The sequence below is a fragment of the Pyrus communis genome, chromosome 14 (assembly GCF_041283825.1).
Source record: "Pyrus communis isolate YQ-2024b chromosome 14, ASM4128382v1, whole genome shotgun sequence".
NCBI lineage: Eukaryota > Viridiplantae > Streptophyta > Magnoliopsida > Rosales > Rosaceae > Pyrus > Pyrus communis.
In genome coordinates this window covers 9,953,375-9,976,053 of record NC_142578.1, presented here as the reverse complement: position 1 = coordinate 9,976,053, position 22,679 = coordinate 9,953,375, and the positions used below count along the sequence as shown (strand labels likewise).

The following is a 22,679-nucleotide window of genomic DNA, read 5'->3' as shown; positions in this document are numbered from 1 at the left end:
CAAAATTACTCCCCGAGCTTCGTGAAGACGTCCTAAAGCTTCCTAGAACCTTAAAACTCACTGAAAAGTCCACGATCATGACTGCATGAACAGTGCACCAAATCGGAAATTCTGGGTTCTCGGGTGAAGGCTTCATGTCCAACCAAGGGTATAGATGAGTTCCTGGCCTGCTAGAAGTCCAAAACCAACCTTCAAAGCTTCGATCCATGCAAGAAATGATTGGTCCAAGGTTTGTCCGTACAACTGTATGGAAATGGAAGAAAATCCGAGAGGGGAGGAGAGAGAAAGTACACAGGAGTGTGGTATGGGTGTGCGTGTGTGGTCCAGATGGCAGCCAACCAAAACAAAAGAAAATAAAATAAACCTAAGTTCTAATTGGTTCCAAAAACTAAGGAAAACATGAATTGGACCACAACCAAAATGCATGTCACACAACACCACCTAATGTCCAAGGCTATAAAAGTCATTTCACGCTACCGATAAAAATAATTCGGAACGGGCTGTTACATATATGTCTTATTTCATTAAATTACAATTGATTATGGTCGAAATATTGGAGAAGAACGTCATAAACAAGTAAGATTTTTCCTCCAAATTACCTAACGAAAATCACTAAATAAAATATTCTTAGCTAGATGATGGGCAACACCGTTAAAATGACTGGCAAACCAAAGCAAATTTCACCTTCTGTAACTGGAAAGCCCAAAACTTGAACATGTCTATAATATTTTATTTTGATAAATTTAACTAGTAAGACTTTTTTAAACCTTTGTAGCCAATTTTACAAAGAAAAATGCAAGGAATATTCAATTGTGAATTATTCATAGAAGTAGCAGTACGAATGAATTCAACTTTTACAGAAGGAGGTAGACCGGGGGGTCACTGGCCAGGAAAATGAAAGATATGGCCATCCCAAGACACGGATCCCTATACGTTGCAGGCAGCAAACCCTCATGCTCTATGAGGGTCCTATTTGTAGTCGGAAGATTTGAGAGAGAGAAAATCAAGTAAAAAACACTGTATTTTGTTGATAAATTGACACTGTATTTTGTTGATAAATTGAAGCTGTAATTCTTATATAAATACTTAAATACTATACAATAAGGTTTTGGGTTCTTATTTTCCTTTCCTTTTAAGTGTCAAGAATACAGTAACAAAATAGTTTTTACGAAACATTTCTGCAAACAAAGTTGTGCATGGGAAGAGTTGTAACCAATTGTAAAGTCAGGAATTGTTGAGGGAAGAGTGAAATTTGAAGGAGTAAAAGGTCTCAAAAAATGTAGACAACGCTATCTTTGTAGATAATAGACAATATTAATGTCATTGATAATTTATTAGTACAAACAAGTTATTATTGTTGTCAGTGATGTTTCAAGTCATGAAAACGTCACATGTTAGACTCATTATCAATGAAACCAAAAACATCTCTTTCAATGGAAACAACTATGCTATCACTCAATCATTGCTCTCCTAGCAAAGCTGGATTAACGGAGTAGTGATGCCACCATCATCCTGTTCTGGAGCAGTGTGCGAAGTCCAAATGACTTCAGTGAGATTGACCATGTTTGTTCTGCAAGACACGTGAACCTGATCCAACACAAAATCAACTAGGTTTCCTATATTCTTGGAGTGCTTACAATCTAGGAATTGGTGCGCGCGGCAAGTAATCACACCCCCAAGAGCATGCAATATATGCTCCTAGATATCCTTTGGATTCTCCAGGTTTAATACAGGATTCTATTCTAAAAAGGTCTTTCTCCCGACTAGTATAAATATACCATGTTAGGATTCGTGTCTGGTATCACAATCATCACATTCTAATTCTCTTACCCATTGCTTAAGTCTTATACTTTCTAACTTGACCGTCTGAGAGTCTTTGTCAGCACAAAGATCAGGAATTCAATATAGGTGACAGTGTATTTCTAAAATTATTAAAAGAATTAAAGTTGTTGCGTATCTTCTAGATCTGCCAAGGTTACGCTCCCGAGTACAAGAAAAACTCTTTCTCAGCCTTCGCGTTTAGAAGTAGTGGACAAAAATACCTAGTCCAAACCATAAACTAAGATTTCCATCAACACATGTCTACTACACTTGTTGGAGGAGGTACAATGGACTTCATGAGTGAGGTTTTATCTCGAAGGTCATGGTGTAATTAGGGGATTCGCACTTTTTAAGAGTGATGTGGTCATGCTATTCTAAAAACAACTTACGTAGAACATGTTAATTAACATATGGTGTTTTAATTCAATAATGTATCATCATGTATAAGTTTATCTCCACATGACAATGTATGAATCGAGATGTTGCAATTATGATGAACTCGTTCTCTATAAGTTGTTTTTCACCTTAAAGCTTCTTATTAGCTTTCTTCTGTCTTTCCCCCTTGTGTTGGAGGACATATAAGTTGTAGGAAGTGTGCGATAATAAATTAAAAACATTGATGCAACTAGTAGTGGACCACTTACATTATAATAGTGATGTCTAGTGCTCAAGAAATGTATAATCACTCACTGATTAATATGATATCAAGGGTGTAGATTAAATAAATGTACTTTTGACGGTTTAATCTCAACATCTTGATAGCAAATCTAATAATGAATGACCATCCATCTGTAGTTATCAAGTGACTAAAAAAGCTTGACTCTATACAACAATGTGAAACTTATACTAGTTGATATTTATATCACGCCAACCTACACGAGCAGTATGGAAATAAGTCCATACTTATACAAAGCTAAGTATTTTTTTTTCTTCAAACAAACGATGTTATCTACACTAAGAGGGCATGAGAGTATACTAAGCGTCACAATATATTAGCAATAATATGGTTCAAATTTAACTTTGGTGAAAATTGAACTTAAAACCTCTCACTTAGACCAACTCCAATGGTGGGCTAAAAGCCAAATTACCCTAAAAAATTTCCCCCCAAACCCACTCCAACCCAAAGGGAAATTTTGGCCTAAATGCTAAATGCTAAACCAATGCCAAATTCCCCCAAAATTTAGCCCAGAAATTGGAGTGGACTCCACCCAATATTTATCGGAATTTAAATTTTTTTAAATTAAAATGTTCATAAAATTAATTTACGATAGTCTACATATTTATTTAAAAAAAAAAATTAATTTAACAAAAAAAAAACCTAAATTCATTCTTTAATAATCCAGGGCTAAAATGGTTGGAGCAGAAAAACTGTTTCTGGGCTAAAAAATTTGGCTTTTAGCCCAACCATTGGAGATGGTCTTAAAACATCTCACTTACCAATGAAAATAAATACCACTAAGACAAATATTTTGATAAATAAAAAACATATAATAAAAAATGAAAGTGTACACTGTGTACTGCACAACATTCTCAACTGTAGTTCCCAATCCAAAAGGAAATATTTTTATTAAAAAAAAAAAGATGAGAGAGAAAGAAGCATTGGGGAAAGGAAGCCTAAAGAGGTAAGAGATGAAAAGGGAAGGGGGAGCAGAAAAGGAGGAAAATTTGGGAGAAAAGTTGACAGTAAGGAGGGGGGTAGTATTGGTTAGAAAAAGCACAGGTGGTGGCCCAACCACTCCAGTAGTGTCCTCATGGAATTGGAGACCTTGTTGCCCTTTTGACCTTGATCCCATCATTAAGGACTCCCCCTTTACCATTGATACCAGCTCCTCCTCCTCCTCCTCTGTCTCTGCTAGAAAGCTAGCTGCTGCTCTTTGGGAGTTTCCAACACTTCCAATTCCTTCCAAAGATGCACAGGGCTTCTCACACTAATGGTGGTGGCGCCGATGGCAGTGGTGGTGGTGGTGGTGCTCCACCTCCTAGGCTGAGACACCTTCAGCTCCATCACCACCACCCCAGCAGAGACAAGAAGGCTCTTGATCTTTCTCACTTTTTGGCTGATAATTGTCCTAGTTCTCCTGACCAGGTCTGCTGCTGAATTTCATTGTTTTGTGTGTGTGGAGATTTTTGTATTCATCAATTTGCTTATTGGGTTTTTGCAATTTTGTTCCTTTATATCCGATTTAATGAAAGTGGATTTATTTCTAATATTTTTTTTTGTTTAATTGTGTCTTCTTGATGGCTACTTCATGTCTTTTTCTGTTTGCCTTAATTTATTGCAATTTTATTTTTTGGAGATTTATGGAGCTTTTGATGATGGTTACTTGTGAGTGATGATCTCTGACTATTACATTTATTGTTATTATTATTTCTCCTTTTCTATTATTTCAGATGTAAATTTCAAGCTTTTGTTTATCTGTTCTGAACTTAGTACTTCACTAGCATTATAGATGCCATGGTTCTTTTGGTATTCATAAGAATCAGATGAATTCCATTTAGGTTGCATTGTTTTGATTCTGGCGATATTTTAATCTATATATCTAAACTACGGGGAGAGGATTCAAAATTGGGCGCAAATTGCGAAAGCACGCTGCTCTTTAACTTAGGATCATATGGTTTTTGTTTGTAGATACCGCGTTCAAATTAGAGCCCTATCAATGACCATGCATATTCATTGATTTCTGTGCATGTCATAGAGGCTGCTATACCTTAATGTTTGATCAATGGATTTTGAAGTTGCCCGGTTCGAATCCCCACTGATTTTTATCTCATTACTTATGCCAGCCAGAAAGTGCAAGCAGTTTAAGGAGGCATATTGCAGCATCGTTGATGCAACATCATCGAACGATTGAAAGGAACAGATTGAACAATCACATTTTGCAGCCTGCATCGCCTGCAAGCTACGGTAGTTCCCTGGAGGTAAGCATCTGTTTAAGCTTACTCATTATTTTTTTCTTTTCCCCGTTTTTTTCGTGGAGATATAAATTGAGACCACAAGCAAAATCAAATTCTAACGTAGACACAAATTAGTTTTTCTGCTAATGTATACTCTTTATTTGAGTAGAAACAAGGCAGAATTGCGGTTCGCTGATTACTCGCTTGGGTAAGTATGATTTGATGCCCGCAAACTGATAAGTTATGGACTGAGATTTACAGTCATAGTATCTGGAAAACAATGGACTTAATATCTTGTATTGGTCGGTCTATAAAGTGTTTAACATGATGGAAGCCCTGTCCTGATATCTACGGTTATGAAAATTTTGTCTTTCCGTGCGCCATGTGCAACATATCTTTCCATGATATGATCAAGAATTTCATCCACTTGCTTTTCAGGTGGCTCCGTATAACCCTGCAGTCACCCCTAGCAGTTCTTTGGACTTTAAGGGAAGGATTGGCGAATCACACTATAATCTTAAAACATCTACAGAACTGCTACAAGTTTTGAACCGGATTTGGAGCTTGGAGGAACAGCATGCATCTAATATAGCATTGATAAAAGCGTTGAAAACAGAGTTGGATCATGCTCGTGTTAAGATCAAAGAGTTGCTTCGGGTTCGGCAAGCTGATCGACATGAGCTAGATGATTTGGTGAAACAAATTTCAGAAGATAAACTAGTTAGGAAGAACAAAGAACAGGATCGAATCCATGCTGCAGTTCAGTCCATCAGGGATGAGCTAGAAGATGAGAAGAAGTTAAGAAAACGATCGGAAAGCCTACACAGGAAGTTAGCGAGGGAGCTTTCTGAGGTCAAATCTTCTCTTACTAATTCTGTGAAAGAGCTTGAAAGAGAGCGGAAATTAAGGAAGTTGTTAGAAGACCTATGTGATGAGTTTGCTAAGGGAATAAAAGAATATGAGCAAGAGGTGCATTCTTTAAAACAGAAGACTGACAAGGATTGGACCGGAAGGTCTGACCGTGATAGATTAATACTCCATGTATCTGAATCGTGGTTGGATGAGCGGATGCAGATGCAGCTAGAAGAAGCCGAGTGTGGCGTTTCAGGAAAAAACTCAATAGTGGACAAGTTAAGCCTTGAAATAGAGACCTTTCTTAGAGCTAAACATATGAACGCTCCAAAGAAAACAGAAAGTCTGATGACAAGAAACCGTAGGAATTCAATGGAATCTGTCCCTCTGAATGAGGTTGTGAGTGCGCCTCAAGACGCAGGTGAAGAAGAAGATGATTCTTTAGGAAGTGATTCAAATTGTTTTGAGCTCAATAAGCGGACCAACAGTGACTTCACATTGCTTGGGGATGAAGCTGTCAATAATCATATCGAGGAAAAGGTTAGATTGGATCCCTCAAAGAAAAACTCGGTCTCTTCTGACAGGGTAAGAAGTCGGAGTCCCTCCTGCTTGCAAGTGAAGTTTGAAGAACAGATGGCTTGGGCCATGTCATGTAATGGAAATAAAAAGTCCCAGATGGAGAATCCAGAGCAGGGGAAAACTGAAGAAGGGAAGCCGCCCGAAATAAGCACATCCCAGAAATCTGAACGTTGTGTAGCCACTGAAGACACCGCTTACAGAAAAGGAAATAAACAAGATGAAATTCATGTTTCAAATTCGAATCACATGGCTGAAAACCTTATAAGAAGTCAACTAGTGATGTCGGATGGTGGGGGGAATGTAAATGAGGCTTCCTGCAGTAATACTGGCTGGAGGAATCAGGCTAGTCCAGTAAGACAGTGGATGGCGAGACTCGCATCACCTGTTTGTGACATGTCCGAGTCTTCTTCAAAGTTCCCCCCACGGATAAGGGAGAACACCCTGAAGGCAAAGCTTCTTGAAGCAAGGTCAAGGGGACAATGGACACGTTCAAAAGCTTCCAAAACCACATCTAAATCATCCGAAAGGGTTAACTGATCCTGCATCGCCTACTGGTTGGAAGTTCATATTGTGAATATTGCCGTGGCACAATCTCGGGAAATGAATATCTATGGTTTCACTAGGGTTCTCTCTCTCTCTCTCTCTCTCTCTCTCTCTCTCTCTCGTAGTTTTTGAATTTTTGAAAAGGCAGTTTGTAAATGAGTGTAATGTTAAGAGTTGAAAGACCAACAACAATTTTGGTTATGCTATTCTGGGCACCTAACGTGCCACGAATGTAGGTTTGGAAAGAGAGTTAAGGAAAGTAGACATTTCTAGTAATTGTAGCCTCTTCACTCCAAATTGTATGTTCTACAAGTTTTATTGGACTCAGTTGGAATTGGACTCGGAGTGTAATATTGTCACCCATTGATCTAATCGGTTTGGTTTGGTTCACTGACAAATGACGGACAAACAAAATCATTAATGTGACAGTCATACCAGTTTCAAGCAAATACAAAACAATATTGCATCTTTTAGTTTCTACATAATTTATTCAAGAAGATTAAAAAAAGGAACTTTGACATCAAGAATCTCATCAATTTTCTGAAGAATGTAAAGGAAAAGTGGGTGAAAAGAAAACGATGATAGAGTAGAGTCTACCATGAAAAAGGGAAGACGATGAAAACCGAAAAATGGCCTTTCTCTCTGCAACCCGCGCCCCCGAACCCTAGATCTGTAAACCCATAGCCGCGGGCTCTTGCTCCGGCTTGGAGTCGACAGCAGCCCTATCATCTTCGTCGTCCCCTCCAACATCCCGCGCCACCACCCTGCCTTCGTTCTCTAATCCCTCTCCATCTTCATGGAGTGTGGCCCTCCCCGTATCTCCCACTTAAACCAGGGGTGGGCACTTAAAACTAAAAACTCAAATCGAAACATGAACCAAATCGGACCGCACCGAACGGTCAAGTTCTACGGTTTTGAAACTGAACCGCAAAGTATGAAACAGTTTGGTTTAACTTTTGGCTTTTAAAAATCGCACTGAAACCGAACCGCACTGCAAATCTTAATAAACATTTAATTAAATGTCATGTTTTAATTGGTTATTTGTTAGAGTCCATACATTGAGTATGAACTCAACCACTTTTGAATATCATCATTCATCACTTTCTTTAGTCTTCAACATAATATCATCAATTATTAGTAGGGGTGGGCACTTGAATGCATTGTCCTACACTGGATATGTGATCAATGGGTAAATGTTCTACACAAAAGACATTGAGAAATTGAAATTGTAAGGGAAATAATTCATAGCTTCCTCATAGATTTGAGGGTGCAAGCATGTTTGCTAGGCAATTATAATATACATATGTCGTGACATTGGATCATTGATACATGTTATCTACTGCACAATGTATGCATGTAAAGTTGCATGGCAATTGGTACCTAGCTAGCTAATAAGGTTGCTCTGTGATGACTTTTTACTGGTTTTTAATAAGGGATTAGTTTCATTTTTAATACGGATTATGACATTTTGTAGCAATTCGATTTGCTACTGCTTATTTTAATTTGTACCCTTTAAGAGCACTCTCTATGATGTCCAGATCGGGAAATGCTTATTAATATGTTCTAATGTATGATGTCCTTCATTCTAAGTTCTGATTTATGATCCCACTAGAAACTACTTTTTTACTAGATAAGTTAAAAAAAAAAAAAAAAAAAAAAAATTCTTTGTTGATTGCATTCACTGTAAAGCTTGAGATAACGAGTGTTTCGTATTTTAAATTGTATATTTTTTTCTTAAAAACCAAATTGAAACTGTTTGAAACCATTCCAAACCGAACAAATGGTTTGGTTTCATTTCAGTTTGGCTTCAAAACTGTACTGAACTGAACCACAAAAAGTTTTAATTTTAGTTTCGGTTTACTCAAAATCTCATCGAATTGAACTATGCCCACCCCTATGTTAAATTGTGAGTAGATAGTGGTGAGCCCCAATCTCGAATTGCGATGGTGGTGGGCCTGAGCTTGGTCTCATATTGGTGATTCCTCCCCATATTTTTTATTTTCCACTCACCTCCAAGAGCTTTTCAGTTTGCTACATCAGGTTTAAATTTGTCCCAAATTTATGCCTAATCCCTGTCCCAATCAACTACTTAGATTACCTTTCTTTGAGCATCACACGAGAACTCTCCTCTACCATCCCACTCCTCCGCCTACAAATCCTCAAATTGCTTGCTGGATGCTTACTTTCAATTGAGAAGCCTCTATTGGCCACTGTGTTTGTTACCCTCCTTGAGAGTGAGTTGTCGCTCACTTAGATAAGCTGTGCAAAACCGCTTTGCAGCTGGTTTGGGTCTCTGCCCAGCCTCCTTCTACAATTCTGATGGTGTTCTGTCTTCTTGCTTTGTTGGCAGGAAAGTATTCCCTTGCTGGTCCTCGGGTGGTGGAAGCGGTTGTTGGCTTTAGCTGCTTTTATTTCTTGTTGAGCTTTTTAGAGGCAAATTTATGTCTTCATTGTGCATCTTTGTAGTTGCTAAGTTAGGTATTAGATCTGTTCGTTTTGGTCATGTTTGCATCTGTGGTTTTGTATTTTAGCCCTTGTGTTTTGTCGATGCTGACCACATATCGATTGACCCTGAACGACAAATTGGTAAGGTACATAGTGGTAATTGGGCCATCATGTGCTCTGCATATGACTCTTTTTTCCTAGGCTTACTAGCAGCTTTTATTTAAGTTTATCACTTGTAACATTTACTTCCATCAATGAATGTTTGACGAAAAAATGGTTTATGAATTTTATAAGTTGTCAAATATTTTTAGTCTTTGGGTCTAAATTAATATAATCTTATGAGCAATATGAATTTGATCCTCATGTATCCTCAAATGAACACCTTAGGTAAGCATGTAGGAGCTAAGGTTATCAGCTTAAATCTTCCTTATTACACACTTAAACAAAATTCTAATCAATTTAAAAAAAAAAAAAAAAAGAAAAAAGAAGAAGGTTGCAAACTGCAAAACCCATCATCCTCGTTTGCATATCTAAACAAACATAGAACTAATGAAACAGAGTGTAAAAACCCAACAATTCCAAATCCATAAAACTCAAATAACTTTGCAACTCATTTCAATCGAATCTTTCTTCAAGACCCAGACAACTCAATTACACAATTCAACCGGTGTCAAATAAACGCAATCCCAATCCCACCAATTCAATGAAATTCAAAACTCAGCACACCAAAAAAAGATTGGGATTGTTGAGTTTTGAAAATTGCTTTACTCTTTTGCATCACAAAATCCTATTGGACTGTGTAACGCCGCATGTATCTTCCCAATACGTCGTCGTTGTCGTCGTTGAACAGATGAACTGTATTTAATCTTCAATTTAGAGTGGAGAAACATGAGATGGGTTGCCACTGAATCTAATATATGAGTATGAGCCAAAAATCCAGTAGATACGAATCTAGTTACAAATCAAAAATCCAAATTGATACTTCCTCTTCTATAAATTGATAGAACCCAAGTTTGTTGTGGAAATTAGATGACCAAAATTAAACTCGTTAAGTTTTGAATTTTAGTGCTCGCAAGTATACGATTCGGATGATAGTATAGCATATAAGCACATATATCATCCCACATAGATTGAATTGATTCTACAAGTCTTACTTACTATATTGAAACACATTATAATTGAGAAGCTTTAACAAAAATGATAGAAAATTCTGAATTAAAATGTAAATTAAATTAAGCATGAAACTAAACACATGGAAATAATAAAATTGAAAACATAAGACATGATATAGAGCTTCCGATTTCACCGTAACCAATTATACTTAATCTCCTTATGTTATGAACAAGTCCCCATATAAATGCTCGATTTTCTCTAAATTATTCAATGGCTATGGCATCTGGATCATCAAAAGTATTCCTATATGTCAATTCTCTACGACATCTAGACGAATTTAAACAAGTAAGAATCCATGCGCTATGAAAAAAGTGTTGGAAAATCACATAAACCTTCAAGTAGGAATTCATGGTATCGACTTTAAGAAGCCAAAACCCAAGTTAAGTATGCATCTAATCTGACTTGCATCAAATCAACTGAATTAAAATCTAAATGATGATCAAGCATCTAATTAAAACCAAAACCCACACTGTCATGCAATGACTCAACACCTTTCTACTACTGTGCTAAAGAGGCACTTGCCAAGTATTATCCTGATTTAATTACCTCAATATCTTCATCATATATATTTACTAAATATTTTACGTTATATTAACTTATCAGTCTCCCCTGCGACAGAAAGATGGCAGCAACGGCGTCATTTAGGTGGATACTGCGGCTGCACAAGGACGTACCGAAAGCTGCTCGGTTCTATGCGCAAGGCTTGGACTTCACCGTCGATGTCTGTACTCTTCGCTGGGCGGAGCTGAAATCCGGCCCACTCAAACTCGCTCTCATGCAATCCCCCAAGTAATGCACACCACCTGTTTGATTATTTGCCTAGCAGAGTTGTTTCTCACTGGGTTTTTCTTCTGATCCAAAAATGTTTTCACTTTTTGTGATTTAATTTTAAAATAATTACGTTTGTGGAATTTATCTGCAATTAAAAGAAGGGGGAGATGCTAAATTGCTAATTCAAGTTTACAGTGATCATGTAATGCAGAAGGGAATGGGAAACTCTTCACTTCTGTCGTTCACGGTGACTGACATTAATCAATCAGTGACGAAATTAATGGCACTAGGCGCTGAACTAGATGGTCCTATAAAGTACGAAATCCATGGCAAGGTGATGACCAAAATTCCAACAACAAATTTAATATAAACTTAAATTTTCTACTGTTGTTACTGTGGGTGCAATGTGTGACCTAATAATATCTCCTGTCCAGGTTGCGTCGATGTGCTGTATTGACGGGCACATGTTAGGCCTCTACGAACCTGCCTAGGAGCTTCATGTCTGATTTATGCAACTAGATGTAGGTAGGCTGCTTGAAGCTTTTGTTATGGCATCTTGAAATCTTCCGTGCACGTAGAGAAGATGTGAGAGATTTTTCCTTTTCTTGGGTTCCCTTCAACTATCGACAGTGTTTGTTCGTCCAAGTCTATCACGGCCGTGCATAGAGTATAAAGCAATGGACCTGGAAACTCGGCATACAGTGTTACCACGAGTGTTTTGGAGGGAAGGAAAAAAAAGGTTTTAGTTTATGTTCTAGATTACCTATCATGTAGATTGGATATTTCGGGTCATCCGTATCTCCTAGGAGTGATAGGAAATTGTCTTTCGATCTTTTATGTAGCGCAGCTGCTCTGCTTTGCCTTGCTATTGAGTTTTCATCTTGTAACTTCATTGAAACAACATGATTTACTATGTAAGAACTGAAGAAGGTTGAACCATCAGTTTTATATTCTTTGGTGACCCTTCTGTGTGCTAGAATCTACTGCGTTACACTGCTGATGCAAGTAAATAAGCTGAGGTTCAAAACATAGCTTCATGCAGTTCTTACCTGATTAACTTGGAGATGGAGATACATGTTTGCATGGAAGAATGGTGTTGCCCCAACCTCATAAACCGAAACCCGTTTTCTTGAAGCAGTTTCTACGTTCATAATTTTGCGTGTCCTCGTCTCGATCAAATTGTAACTATGTCCAACAGATACTTCTGATGATTTAATTCTCTGAAAGTGCAATCCACACTATTAAAACCTCGGATAATCAAGCGAACATGGTTTTGCAAAGAGCACTCAGACTAATGCGTCTTACACATAATGCGTCGTCGATGCTTGATGCTTCAAGGAGGTCTCGTGAAACAAAGTTCCTCCCAATGCCTCCGGCAACAATCTCATTTTCCGATGGGGGAACTGAATTCAGCGTAAAAGCCTGCAGTTTACGAATTCGTTTTTCTTTAGTACGAACAATTTTATTTAACTGATGCCGGAACAATTTGTTTCGGTTATTTCTTACCAGTCCATGAGTGTTGAGCCCAAATGCACAGCTAGGGAGCTCTCCTGCATAAGTGTAAGCAATGAATGATATCCCATTTGACAGAGTCCCCTTTATCAAATAGCTGCAAAATTTCGAAAATCTCATTAGCTTTGCTGCTGCAATTTCCATTTTTTTTTTTAGATAAATAGTTTGCTGAGATTTTAAAAATGCAAGAGAGCATACGTGTGGCCAACCAGGGCAACATTTGCGTCCTCATTGTGTGCCACAACTGCCATGGAATCACTAACAACAAGAACATCCGAGCAGTCATCCGGCGTATCAATACTCTGATTCATCGCCGTGGTCTTTGGAAGAAGCGGAAGAATCTCTTTTCTGAAGTTGATTAGTATTATCTGCACACATGATAATCAAACAATCATAATGCCACCAATAGAATTAATGGGACAATTAAAATGCTACCGACACTCCAAAATAGTCATTTTTTACTCTTCCATGAAAATACCGGTACAATTACCCAGCAAAAAAAATGAGATTAGAGAGTTCGAGAATAAGTGCATAACGACTATTTTGGAGCACCAGTAACTACTGTTATCCTCACAACTCGCCGAAGTGCGTATTGTTATTACATCAAGAATTGGAACTCCACTTCCATCCGCAGTGCCAACGAGCTCCTCCCAATATCCCGGAAACTTGTTGCGGTTATTTTCTGTTAGAAACTGGAGAAGTGGCTGAAACTCTGGGGTTTGAGCAAAAGGGAGGAGTTGGTTGTGAAGAATGAGGTCTGAGGCCAGCCTGCTCTTTATCATGTCCGAAAATCTCTGGCCAATTAGGAAGCCCATTGTGTAAGCATCTTCACAGGGTCCAACTTCAAACATCTCCAACCCCAGTTTTGCAGAGCTCCCCATTTTTCCGCTTCATGCAAAAGACGATTTTGGGAGGAGCCAGCAAGTAGCTGGGGCCTTATCTTCTTTGATTTTCAACCCCCCCACGTCGTCTGTTGGCTTTGCAGTTCCATTGTCGTATATTTTCTTTCCTTGTCGTACAGTCAGTGTGTGGAAACGACATTCATTTAGGACAGTAGTTTTACTGTGGAAAAGTACAACGAAAGCAGTATTGAGAGAACAAGAGAATCAAAATTTGGTTTCGATCAATAAATAATTTCGTATTTTTCGTAAATCAATGAATACCTTATTTGCAAACACCAGATCACTCTGAACAATATTTTTCCTCTTCAACTATAAATTTAGTAGTAGCCAAATTATTTCTTTATTCTAATATCGAAATACTTTTCAACTTCAAATGTGGTATCCCATGAGAACTCCCGAGTGACAAGATCAAATGATGAGCACTTCTAGTGTCAAAGGCTTTGTTTCAGCAATCAGCAAGGGAAAAGTATAGTCTATAGCAAAGTATAAGATCTTGGGCCTCTCGATTAAGTTGACGACTTTCAAACAACACACCAATCTACCCAGGATCACACATCAACGAATTCATGGGATTAATGGGACTTGACGGACACGTCCAAGACCTCATGACCGAGGCAAACATGGTACATGCTAAATGCCATACTGTTAGTGCATATCGATTGTAATTGGCATTTTCCTAGCCTAAATCGTTATGTGTAAGGTGAGTTTTAGATGTTAGGATTGGTTCTCTCAAGTTGTTGTCGATCACACCAGGAAAAGAAAAAAAACAAAAAAAAAAAAAAGAAAAAAACCTTTCCAGACGAAATAACTTTGTCGGGCCAAATATGTATTCTAGGGCAAAGTGTTTAAATTTTTTTTTTTTAAATTGAAATTAAAACGATATTTATTTAAATAAATAAATAAATTCTAATTAATATTAACCTAAAATGTTAAAATAAATCACAATAGTAAAGAAACTTATTTATTTATAACAACAACTACCAAACCTTATTCTACTAAGTGGGCTTGATTGTTGTTGTTAATCTCTACTAATTAAAAAAACACTCATTTTCAACCAAAACCTTATGAAATTACCAGTTTAACCCTCTAATTAAAACAGAACATGAATAAGAAATATGAGACAGAAATGTAATTTCACAAAATCAAATTTTGCTGTTTTTTTTAAGGCCTCACCTACATGTAATCATAATATATCTCTAATTAAAAAAATAAAAAATAAAATAAAATAAAATAAACTTCTCACTCCCATATTCTCTATCACTCTCTTCCTCTCTCCTTCTATTTCAAAAACAAAAATAAAAAATTTTCTCACATACTTTGTGTGTGCCCATATGCTAGTTATATTAAAAATAAAATATTTGTGCAATTGTATGTAAAACTACTAAACTAATTACGACTATTAAGGTAGCTGGTGGGTTAACAACTGAAAGTAAGTCAAAGGATCGAAAGGCGAATGACAAAGGTTGACATTGCTTGGGCTATCCCAAAATGTACCGTAAAATGCCCTTATCTCCTTGGCACACGGCTGTTTCTCAAGCTTCTTCACTAGTACAAAAAACAGTTTGTGCGATGTAGGTACCTTCGTCTCGCAAAATCAAAAAACGTTGCCTGAAAATTAATCCAACGACATCTTTATTGCGCGCAAACTGTCGCGCAAAGGTCGTGAAAGTAGGGTTTGCGCACGACAACAGTACCTGCGTCACGCAAATTACTTCTTCATTACGCAAACCCTTTTTTTTTTTTTTTTTACAAAATATTTTTTATTTAATTTTTTATAAATATTGTAATTAAATTATAAAAAATAATTAATAAACCAAGAAAAAAGTATTTAATTATAAAATATATGAAAATGTACATACAAGATGTCCGAACATAAAAGAAAAACCACAAGACATAGTCGTTTAGGTTTGATGCATCAGGCTACTGGGTATCGACTGGGCGAAGTGGCTGGGAGGTCGAAGGTGAAGCAAGATCAGGTGCTAGCATCAGGATTTGGAGGCCGGACATCTGTAAGGTCTGTAAGATCATACTCATCTTCTTGTCCTGGGCCGAAAATTGGACTGCAATCTGGGCTTTCCAGGTCGCAATCTTACCCTTTAGGGTTTCCAAGGCACCCGTCTCACGAACCCGCACCTTCCCCATACCCCGAACAACCTTGCCATGACAACAACCGAACTTTTGATCTAAGATCTCAGTCATGATATGAAGATTTGCATCCTCGAGTACAGTGAGGTCCTCGATCGGGGTCTCCAGGGGCAGTTGCAATGCTGCTTCTTGGAGAAAGAAATAAGTGCAAGAAAAGACGGAGAATTCTGCACCTTCAGAAAATAGCAATCTAGAACGCTCATAGAGAGAAACTCTCATTATGGGGAGGAGAAGATACCAACCAACGTGGATTATTAGACTCTTACATCCAGGAGAAACAGACTACCAACGAAGGACAACATTAATAATCAATACAAACTCCACCCTAACCCGCTCTGCCCTTCTCAACCCCAAAAAAGATACAAAAAATAAATGTAAGTGTGTATAGTGTGTGTATAATATATATAAAAGAAAGATAGAGCAAACAAGGAGAAATGTTAAGAAAGTATTTGGCAAATTATCTCACACGTTGGTAAAAAGCTGTATGACACAATAGGCGTAAGAATTTTACCTTTCAAACGTTTAGGCTCAGCTTTATTCTTTGCATCCAAGTCACAGTGGCTCAGCAGTTCCCTTGCCAATGTTCTGTGCTTCAAAAACATATCGATAAAGGCCAATCTCATGTTCTTAACTTCATTTTTAAAGTCAGTTGATGTCTTCTGCCTACTTGTGCCTATCAAAAGGAGCAGTATACAGAATATATGAGGAGTAAGCTTCAAAAGAACTAGATCCTAACACATGACATTTGAAAGACATCTAATCTAAACTCTCACCATTTTCTAGAAGCTCTTTCTCAAGTGCATCATACAATGCATCCTTCCTTGCATTTGAAACTAATCAATTAGCAGCCAAAGTAATATCATATCCTTTCTTGCATTTGTTCACATATATATAAAGCAGTATTGCAAAAAGGTAGAAACAATACTAATTCAAAAGTAGTTTTGGTTGATCAACTCCAAACACATGTTTTACTTGAAATAGCTGAAACAATAAATATAAAAATACACACACGTGTATAGTTTCATATCCTTTCTTGGCAACGGCAAATCAAAAGGACACTTAACAAAAGTGAAAAACCTTACCTCCAATCCCTGAATTGAGCTAATCAAATACCAATTAAACTCTAACAACCTTAATTAAGCCGAAGAACATGAAAAGAATGTACTAGCAAAGCCAATGGGATTATCATATAACTCTCAGACTCCGTGGATGGTTATTTGAAGGTTCTAGATTTTAGTTGGGAAGAAAATTGTTAAACAAAGCAATCAAAATTTTAAGCCAACATTAAAAGCCAATAACGTATACAATTTTGAAATAATATACAGGGCAGGCAAAACAAACCCATTAGAAAACCTTAGTGCAACACATTCAACTTTCATATGAAATTCCATTAGACTGTATAATCCACTTACATATGAAATATAATAATCTTCTAAAAGCATTCAATCAAGTGAAAATGAACATAAAAGCATTCAATCATCCAACTTGCTCAGCAACCAAACAGGAAATTGAATAGGTTGTCAAACAAGGTTAGAAAATGGCGTCATATTTTTTATTGTGCACCAACAGAAAAGGGTAAGCATTGTGTCTTGGGCACGTTGTGCTCAGTTTTACCAAACACGGGCCAAATAACAAAGAAACCAATTACCAATGAACAGGCTCTAATTCTGAACATTCTACAATCTCACTATCTTCACCAAGAAAGCAGTCTCCGACTGGCTTCCACATGAATCTTTGTTTATTACACGAACTTTCAGATCCACCATAACCGCAGCCTTTGTACAAAGAAAGCTAAATAACAAACAAATCAAACTCTCTGCCAAAACCAGAGTAGAAATCTCAAAATTTGTCACTCTATCAACCAAAACCACCCCAACTACTCAGATTACCAAATCCCAGCTCACAAATCTCACCCTAACAACAAACCCACCATTACCCACTTCCCCAAATCACAAAAATCACCAACTCTACCAAAATCAAAACCCTAAGATCTCACCAACAAAAAACAACCCACCAATTAAAAAAAATCACAGATTTGCAACCATTCCATTCCGAGCTAAATAACAGATTTGCAACCAACTAAAAAAACATTGAGAGAGAGAGATGTGAATGGACCTTCGGAATTGAGGAAACAGCGAGGAATTCCGACGGAGGTTGGAGCGGAGGAGGAGCAGATGGGTGGATAGTGGCTGTTGTCTTTCTTCATCTTCGTCTTCGTCTTCGTCTTCGTCTTCGTCCAACGGAGTGGGAGAAAAGAGCGAGACGGAGTGCGAGAGAGGGCAAGATGAGAGAGGGAAGAGAGATCGAGTGGCTGCTGTCTGGACTTTTTTCTTCAATTGCACCTCCTTTTTGTTCAATTAGAAAGAGGAATTTGGAAAAATTAAAAAACAGCGCCTACTTTCTTCAATTGTATCGCCAAAATTTTAACAAATTGCACCACGCATATATACATTGTCACGTCACGCAAAGGCTCTTTACGCAATGATCGTACCGTGTCGTCGTGCCAATTATATTTTAAAAACAAATTATTATAAAATTTATTAAAAATATAATTTTACTCTCTTCAAATTCAATTTTTCTTTTTACATAAAACTCACAATAACATATTTTTCTAACAAGAATCCGATCTAAACTACAATAATAAATTTAAGGGAGCTTTAATAAAAAGCTCATAATATTGTTCATTTTAACGAAAAATTACATTTTTACACTAAAAAGTCAATTATGGTATTATTCACTTAATCTTTTATTTTGTCCTTATTGTTAAAACGTAAAGTTTTCAACCCATTTTCATTAATTTTCCTTAAATTTAAAGTTACTTAATAAATATACATATTATTCAATTTCTTAAGTGCTATACGTACAAAAAAAAAAAAAAAATAAAGCTACTTAATAAATATATATACCATTCAACTTGATGGGATATGCATTATACAAAACTAGTTTCAACGATCCAACTGTCAAATTTGTTTGTCTATACTTCGAGATTGTATTTGCCAAAAATCGCAAAACACAAACATTTAGAGATCAAGCAACGAGACAAAACTTTTCAACGATTATAAACGAAAAATCACGATTTAACGGTTATTTAAACTCCGATTTTGATATTTTTTACAGCAACAATCTTTGACCCAATATGAATACCATGAATGAATTCGATCTTCAATCTAAAATATTTACACTAGTGGATATCACAAAATCTTATATTATACTTAATGAAAGCATAAATAAACTCCAAGTGTTAGTGAATCTATTGTTTTGATGAGATATACATTCTACAAAACTAGTTTCAATTATCCAACCATCAAACTTGTTTGTATATACTTCAAGATCGCATACACCAAAAATCTAAAAAAACAAACATTCAGAGATCAAGTAATGGGACAAAACTTTTTGATGTTTATAAATGAAAAATCACGATTTAACGGTTATTTCAACTCCGATTTTGATGATTTTTTACAGCTACACTCCTTGACCCTATATGAATATAATGAATGAATTCGATTTTCAATTTAAAATATTTACAATAGTGGATACAACAAAATCTTATGTTATACTTATGAAAGTGTAAATAAACTCACAAGTGTTAGTGAATCTATTATTTTGATAGGATACGCATTCTACGAAAATAGTTTCAACAATCCAACTGTCAAACTTGTTTGCATATATTTCGAGATCGCATACACCAAAAATTGCAAACAACAAACATTCAGAGATCAAGTAACGGGACAAAAGTTTTCGACGGTAAAAAGCACGATTTAACGGTAGTTTTAACTCCAATTTTGATGATTTTTTATAGCTACACTCCTTGACCCTATATGAATACAATGAACGAATTCGATCTTCACTTTAAAATATTTAAACTAGTGAATACCACAAAATCTTATGTTATACTTAAATGAAAGTATAAATAAACTCCTAGTGTTAGTGAATCTAGGGGGCGTTTGTTTACCTTTCTTAGCCTTCACTGGATTAGATTGGATTGTATTCTTGTGTTTGGTGGCTTGCGGGACTAACATTAATGGCACTAGGTGGGACTCGTTTTCACAAACGGCTTCATTAGTTGGTCTTAGCGAGAAACCCCAACACCCACGGGTTTAGCTAAGACCTTCCATTATCCTCTCTCACCTTCGTCCACTATCGCTGCATCCTTTATCGTCTTCGTCTGCTTCACTACCCTGGGTTCATCGACCTCGATTTTCTACGGCATGGACTTCAATGAAAGCTAGAACTTGGAAGATAGAAATTTTTTTACAGCTGGGTTCATCCATCTCAGTCTCCAATTTTTGACGGCATAGACCTCGACCTCGACCTCGATTTCGACGACTGGTTCATCCATCTCTGTCTTTAATTTTCGACGGCATCGACCTCGACCTTGATTTTCAATGGTTGGGTTCATCCATCTCGTCTTCCTTCACCCACCCCTTGTCGTCTGCAACTGCAATCCCTGTCCACACCCATACCCAGCCCCACGCACCCGTGCCGTCTGCAACTTCAATCCCCACCCATGGAAGAACAAGTGAAGTTGGATAGGAAAAGAGGCAAATGGAAGAAAGAGATTTGAAAGGAAAAACTAAGGGAAGAGGGAGAATGAGCTGAACAAGAAAACTCACCACGGTTGCCATTGAATTGGCGATGCTAAGCTTGAGAGGGAGGGGTTGGGGTTTTTTGGAGGAAGGCAAGTCTCCATTTTTTGTGATTTTAATTCGAATAGTTCGTGCAACAAAGGGAGAAAAGGAGCGAAGAAACTTGGATACACAGAGGAGAGGGGAGAAAGACGGTAGGGAAAAAAAAAAAAAAGGTTAGCTGGAAAAAATGATTCTAGAAAATAAGAAAATGATAAATTAATAATAGAATATTAATAAATATATATTAAGTAAATAATAAAATATTATAGATATAGATTAAATAATATAATATTAGAATCCTACTTCTTAGTCCGACACTGCACCAAACGCTTCACTAAATCAGTTCAGTTTAGTCTAGTCTAAGCCAGTCCAGCTTAGTCCCTAAAGTTAGTCCAGTTCGAGATAGTCCGGTGCAACAAACGCACCCCTATTATTTTGATGGGATATGCAATCTATGAAAATAGTTTCAACGATCCAACTGTCAAACTTGTTTGTATATACTTTGAGATCGCATACGCCAAAAATCACAAAAAATAAACATTCTGATATCAAGTACGAGACAAAACTTTTTGACGATTATAAACAAAAAATCACGATTTAATGGTAATTTTAACTCCGATTTTGATGATTTTTTACAGTTACACTCCTTGACCCTATATGAATACAATGAAAGAATTCGATATTCAATTTAAAATATTTACACTAGTGGATACTACAAAATCTTATGTTATGCTTAATGAAAGTATAAATAAACTCCAAGTGTTAGCGAATCTATTGTTTTAATGGGATACGTATTCTACGAAATTAGTTTCAATGATCCAACCATCAAACCTGTTTGTATATACTTCGAGATTGCATACATCAAACTTGGCCAGGAGTTGGTTCACTGCTATAAATAGAAGAGGGAGTGCATCATTCGAAGCCCATCCAATTCAATATACAAACTGCCCTGCGCAAACTCTCGCTCTATGCAAAACCTCTCAACAACCTTAAGATTTTTATTTTCTTTTTCCCGCCGACACATCTTCAGTTTGGATATACAGTACTGTGAAGGTAATCGGTGACATCTTCAATTTGGATAAATAACATTGTTGCCGTAGAATCAGCCAACCGTAGAGCACTTTCAGTTTGGATAAACAACACTGCGTTGAGGCCGACTGGTTATCTATCCAAGTCTAGGCCAAGAAGGATTTTTTAGTTCTTGTTGGCAAAGGTCATTTCATTAGCCTTCTCGACGAAATGAGGTTTTACAGATTACTAGGCTTGGCACATTGAATGCCGAGTTGTTTTATGATTGGATATTCACAAGTACGTTTTAGAGTTCGACATTATGACGGCTGAACCACATTTACATCAAGACATACATCTTCTTTGAGTATTTGTGTCCGTATAGTTTGGTGCCAGTTCGACGTGCTTATACTCTTACGAATATAATCACCGTGACCGGACCCGGCCCAGACGTTCCGTGAACTTCGCAAGACTAGCAGCCTTGTCTTCAGGCTCTAGAACCGGAAGGCCGAGACGTGTTCCTTCCTCGGTCACAGTCGTAAGATTAAGAAGTCAGCAGCCCGCTCAACGCAATATCAACACATTTTACTCCCCAGCTGAGCTCGGCCGATGAGTTAGCACGCTCCGCACACAACCGAAGGACGTAGTTAGTTTATTAATTACTCGGCCTACGTGCCATGTAGGCTTGGTAGTTTTTAAGGTCAACATTTTGGCACGCCCAATGGGACCCAATGCTAAAACTACCAAGTTCATGACCAGTTAAAAAGAAAACAGTCATGGGAAAGTCCACGACCAACCTTCCAGTCCAAAACCCAGGATAAAATGACTCATCACGGGCACAGAACCCTCCTATTACTGTGACACCTGAGGCCATAAGTGCGACACACTGAGAAAATGAAGTTTGCCTCGGTGGTCAGCCTCACAATGCAGAAACCCCTACCAAAACCAAGGGCGTTTTAATTAAGGAATGCGATAAAGATGATGGTGAAGGTTCATATCCACTGACTAGATCGTTTCTCTAGAGAAAACTTGAAGAGCAATCTCAGAATTTTAGTCGAGAAGTAAAAAATATACTTGAGGTGATATGTAGTAATGGTGATGCACACAACAAATTACTCGAACTATTGGTTAGTAAAGCTTATGAGAAGAACTCGCCGATCGTTCCTGACAAGTTCCACCTAAGAGTAATCCGTTATCAACGCTACAAACCGAAATAGGATCTGCTCGGCTCAAAATGATAGACTTGGAAAAATGAGGAGGATCAAGCAGTAGATCAGACAGATCTGACCAGAGAGTAGAAATAGCATCCGTTGATATGATCGAGGTCCAAAAAATGATCAATTCGGCCTTGAAAAAAGGGCCAAGTTCTCGAAATTCCTCTATCCATACCCAGCTTATGTAGAAA

General features: G+C 37.3%; 3 protein-coding genes across 5 annotated transcripts; 2 read left to right on the top strand and 1 right to left on the bottom strand.

The window, feature by feature from the left end:
- The first annotated feature begins 3,450 nt into the window (after positions 1–3,450).
- Positions 3,451–7,035, top strand: LOC137713357 (uncharacterized protein At5g41620). The gene is given in 4 exon segments (XM_068452648.2): positions 3,451–3,702; positions 3,704–3,907; positions 4,606–4,740; positions 5,155–7,035. Coding segments are annotated over 4 exon segments (2,121 nt in total). The 3' UTR covers positions 6,685–7,035.
- A 3,769-nt stretch (positions 7,036–10,804) lies between these two features.
- LOC137713475 (uncharacterized) lies at positions 10,805–12,040 on the top strand. The gene is made up of 3 exons (XM_068452776.2): positions 10,805–11,097; positions 11,275–11,413; positions 11,514–12,040. Exons 1-3 carry the CDS (start codon positions 10,931–10,933, stop codon positions 11,568–11,570), a joined length of 363 nt encoding a protein of 120 aa, XP_068308877.2. The 5' UTR covers positions 10,805–10,930; the 3' UTR covers positions 11,571–12,040.
- LOC137713474 (uncharacterized) lies at positions 11,231–18,053 on the bottom strand. 3 transcript variants are annotated; one of them, XM_068452775.2, is made up of 10 exons: positions 17,754–18,052; positions 16,412–16,471; positions 16,150–16,311; positions 13,194–13,653; positions 12,790–12,959; positions 12,586–12,688; positions 12,385–12,501; positions 12,129–12,299; positions 11,843–11,966; positions 11,231–11,762 (listed from the first exon to the last, which is right to left on the bottom strand). In XM_068452775.2, the coding sequence occupies exons 4-10, from the start codon at positions 13,470–13,472 to the stop codon at positions 11,626–11,628; spliced, it is 1,101 nt and encodes a 366-aa protein (XP_068308876.2). In that variant the 5' UTR covers positions 13,473–13,653; positions 16,150–16,311; positions 16,412–16,471; positions 17,754–18,052; the 3' UTR covers positions 11,231–11,625. The 3 variants fall into 3 exon arrangements, with proteins under 3 accessions (XP_068308876.2, XP_088540233.1, XP_088540234.1); XM_088684107.1 differs by having other exon boundaries at positions 16,412–18,050; XM_088684108.1 differs by lacking the exon at positions 11,231–11,762 and having other exon boundaries at positions 11,865–12,000; positions 16,412–18,053.
- Positions 18,054–22,679: the final 4,626 nt, after the last annotated feature.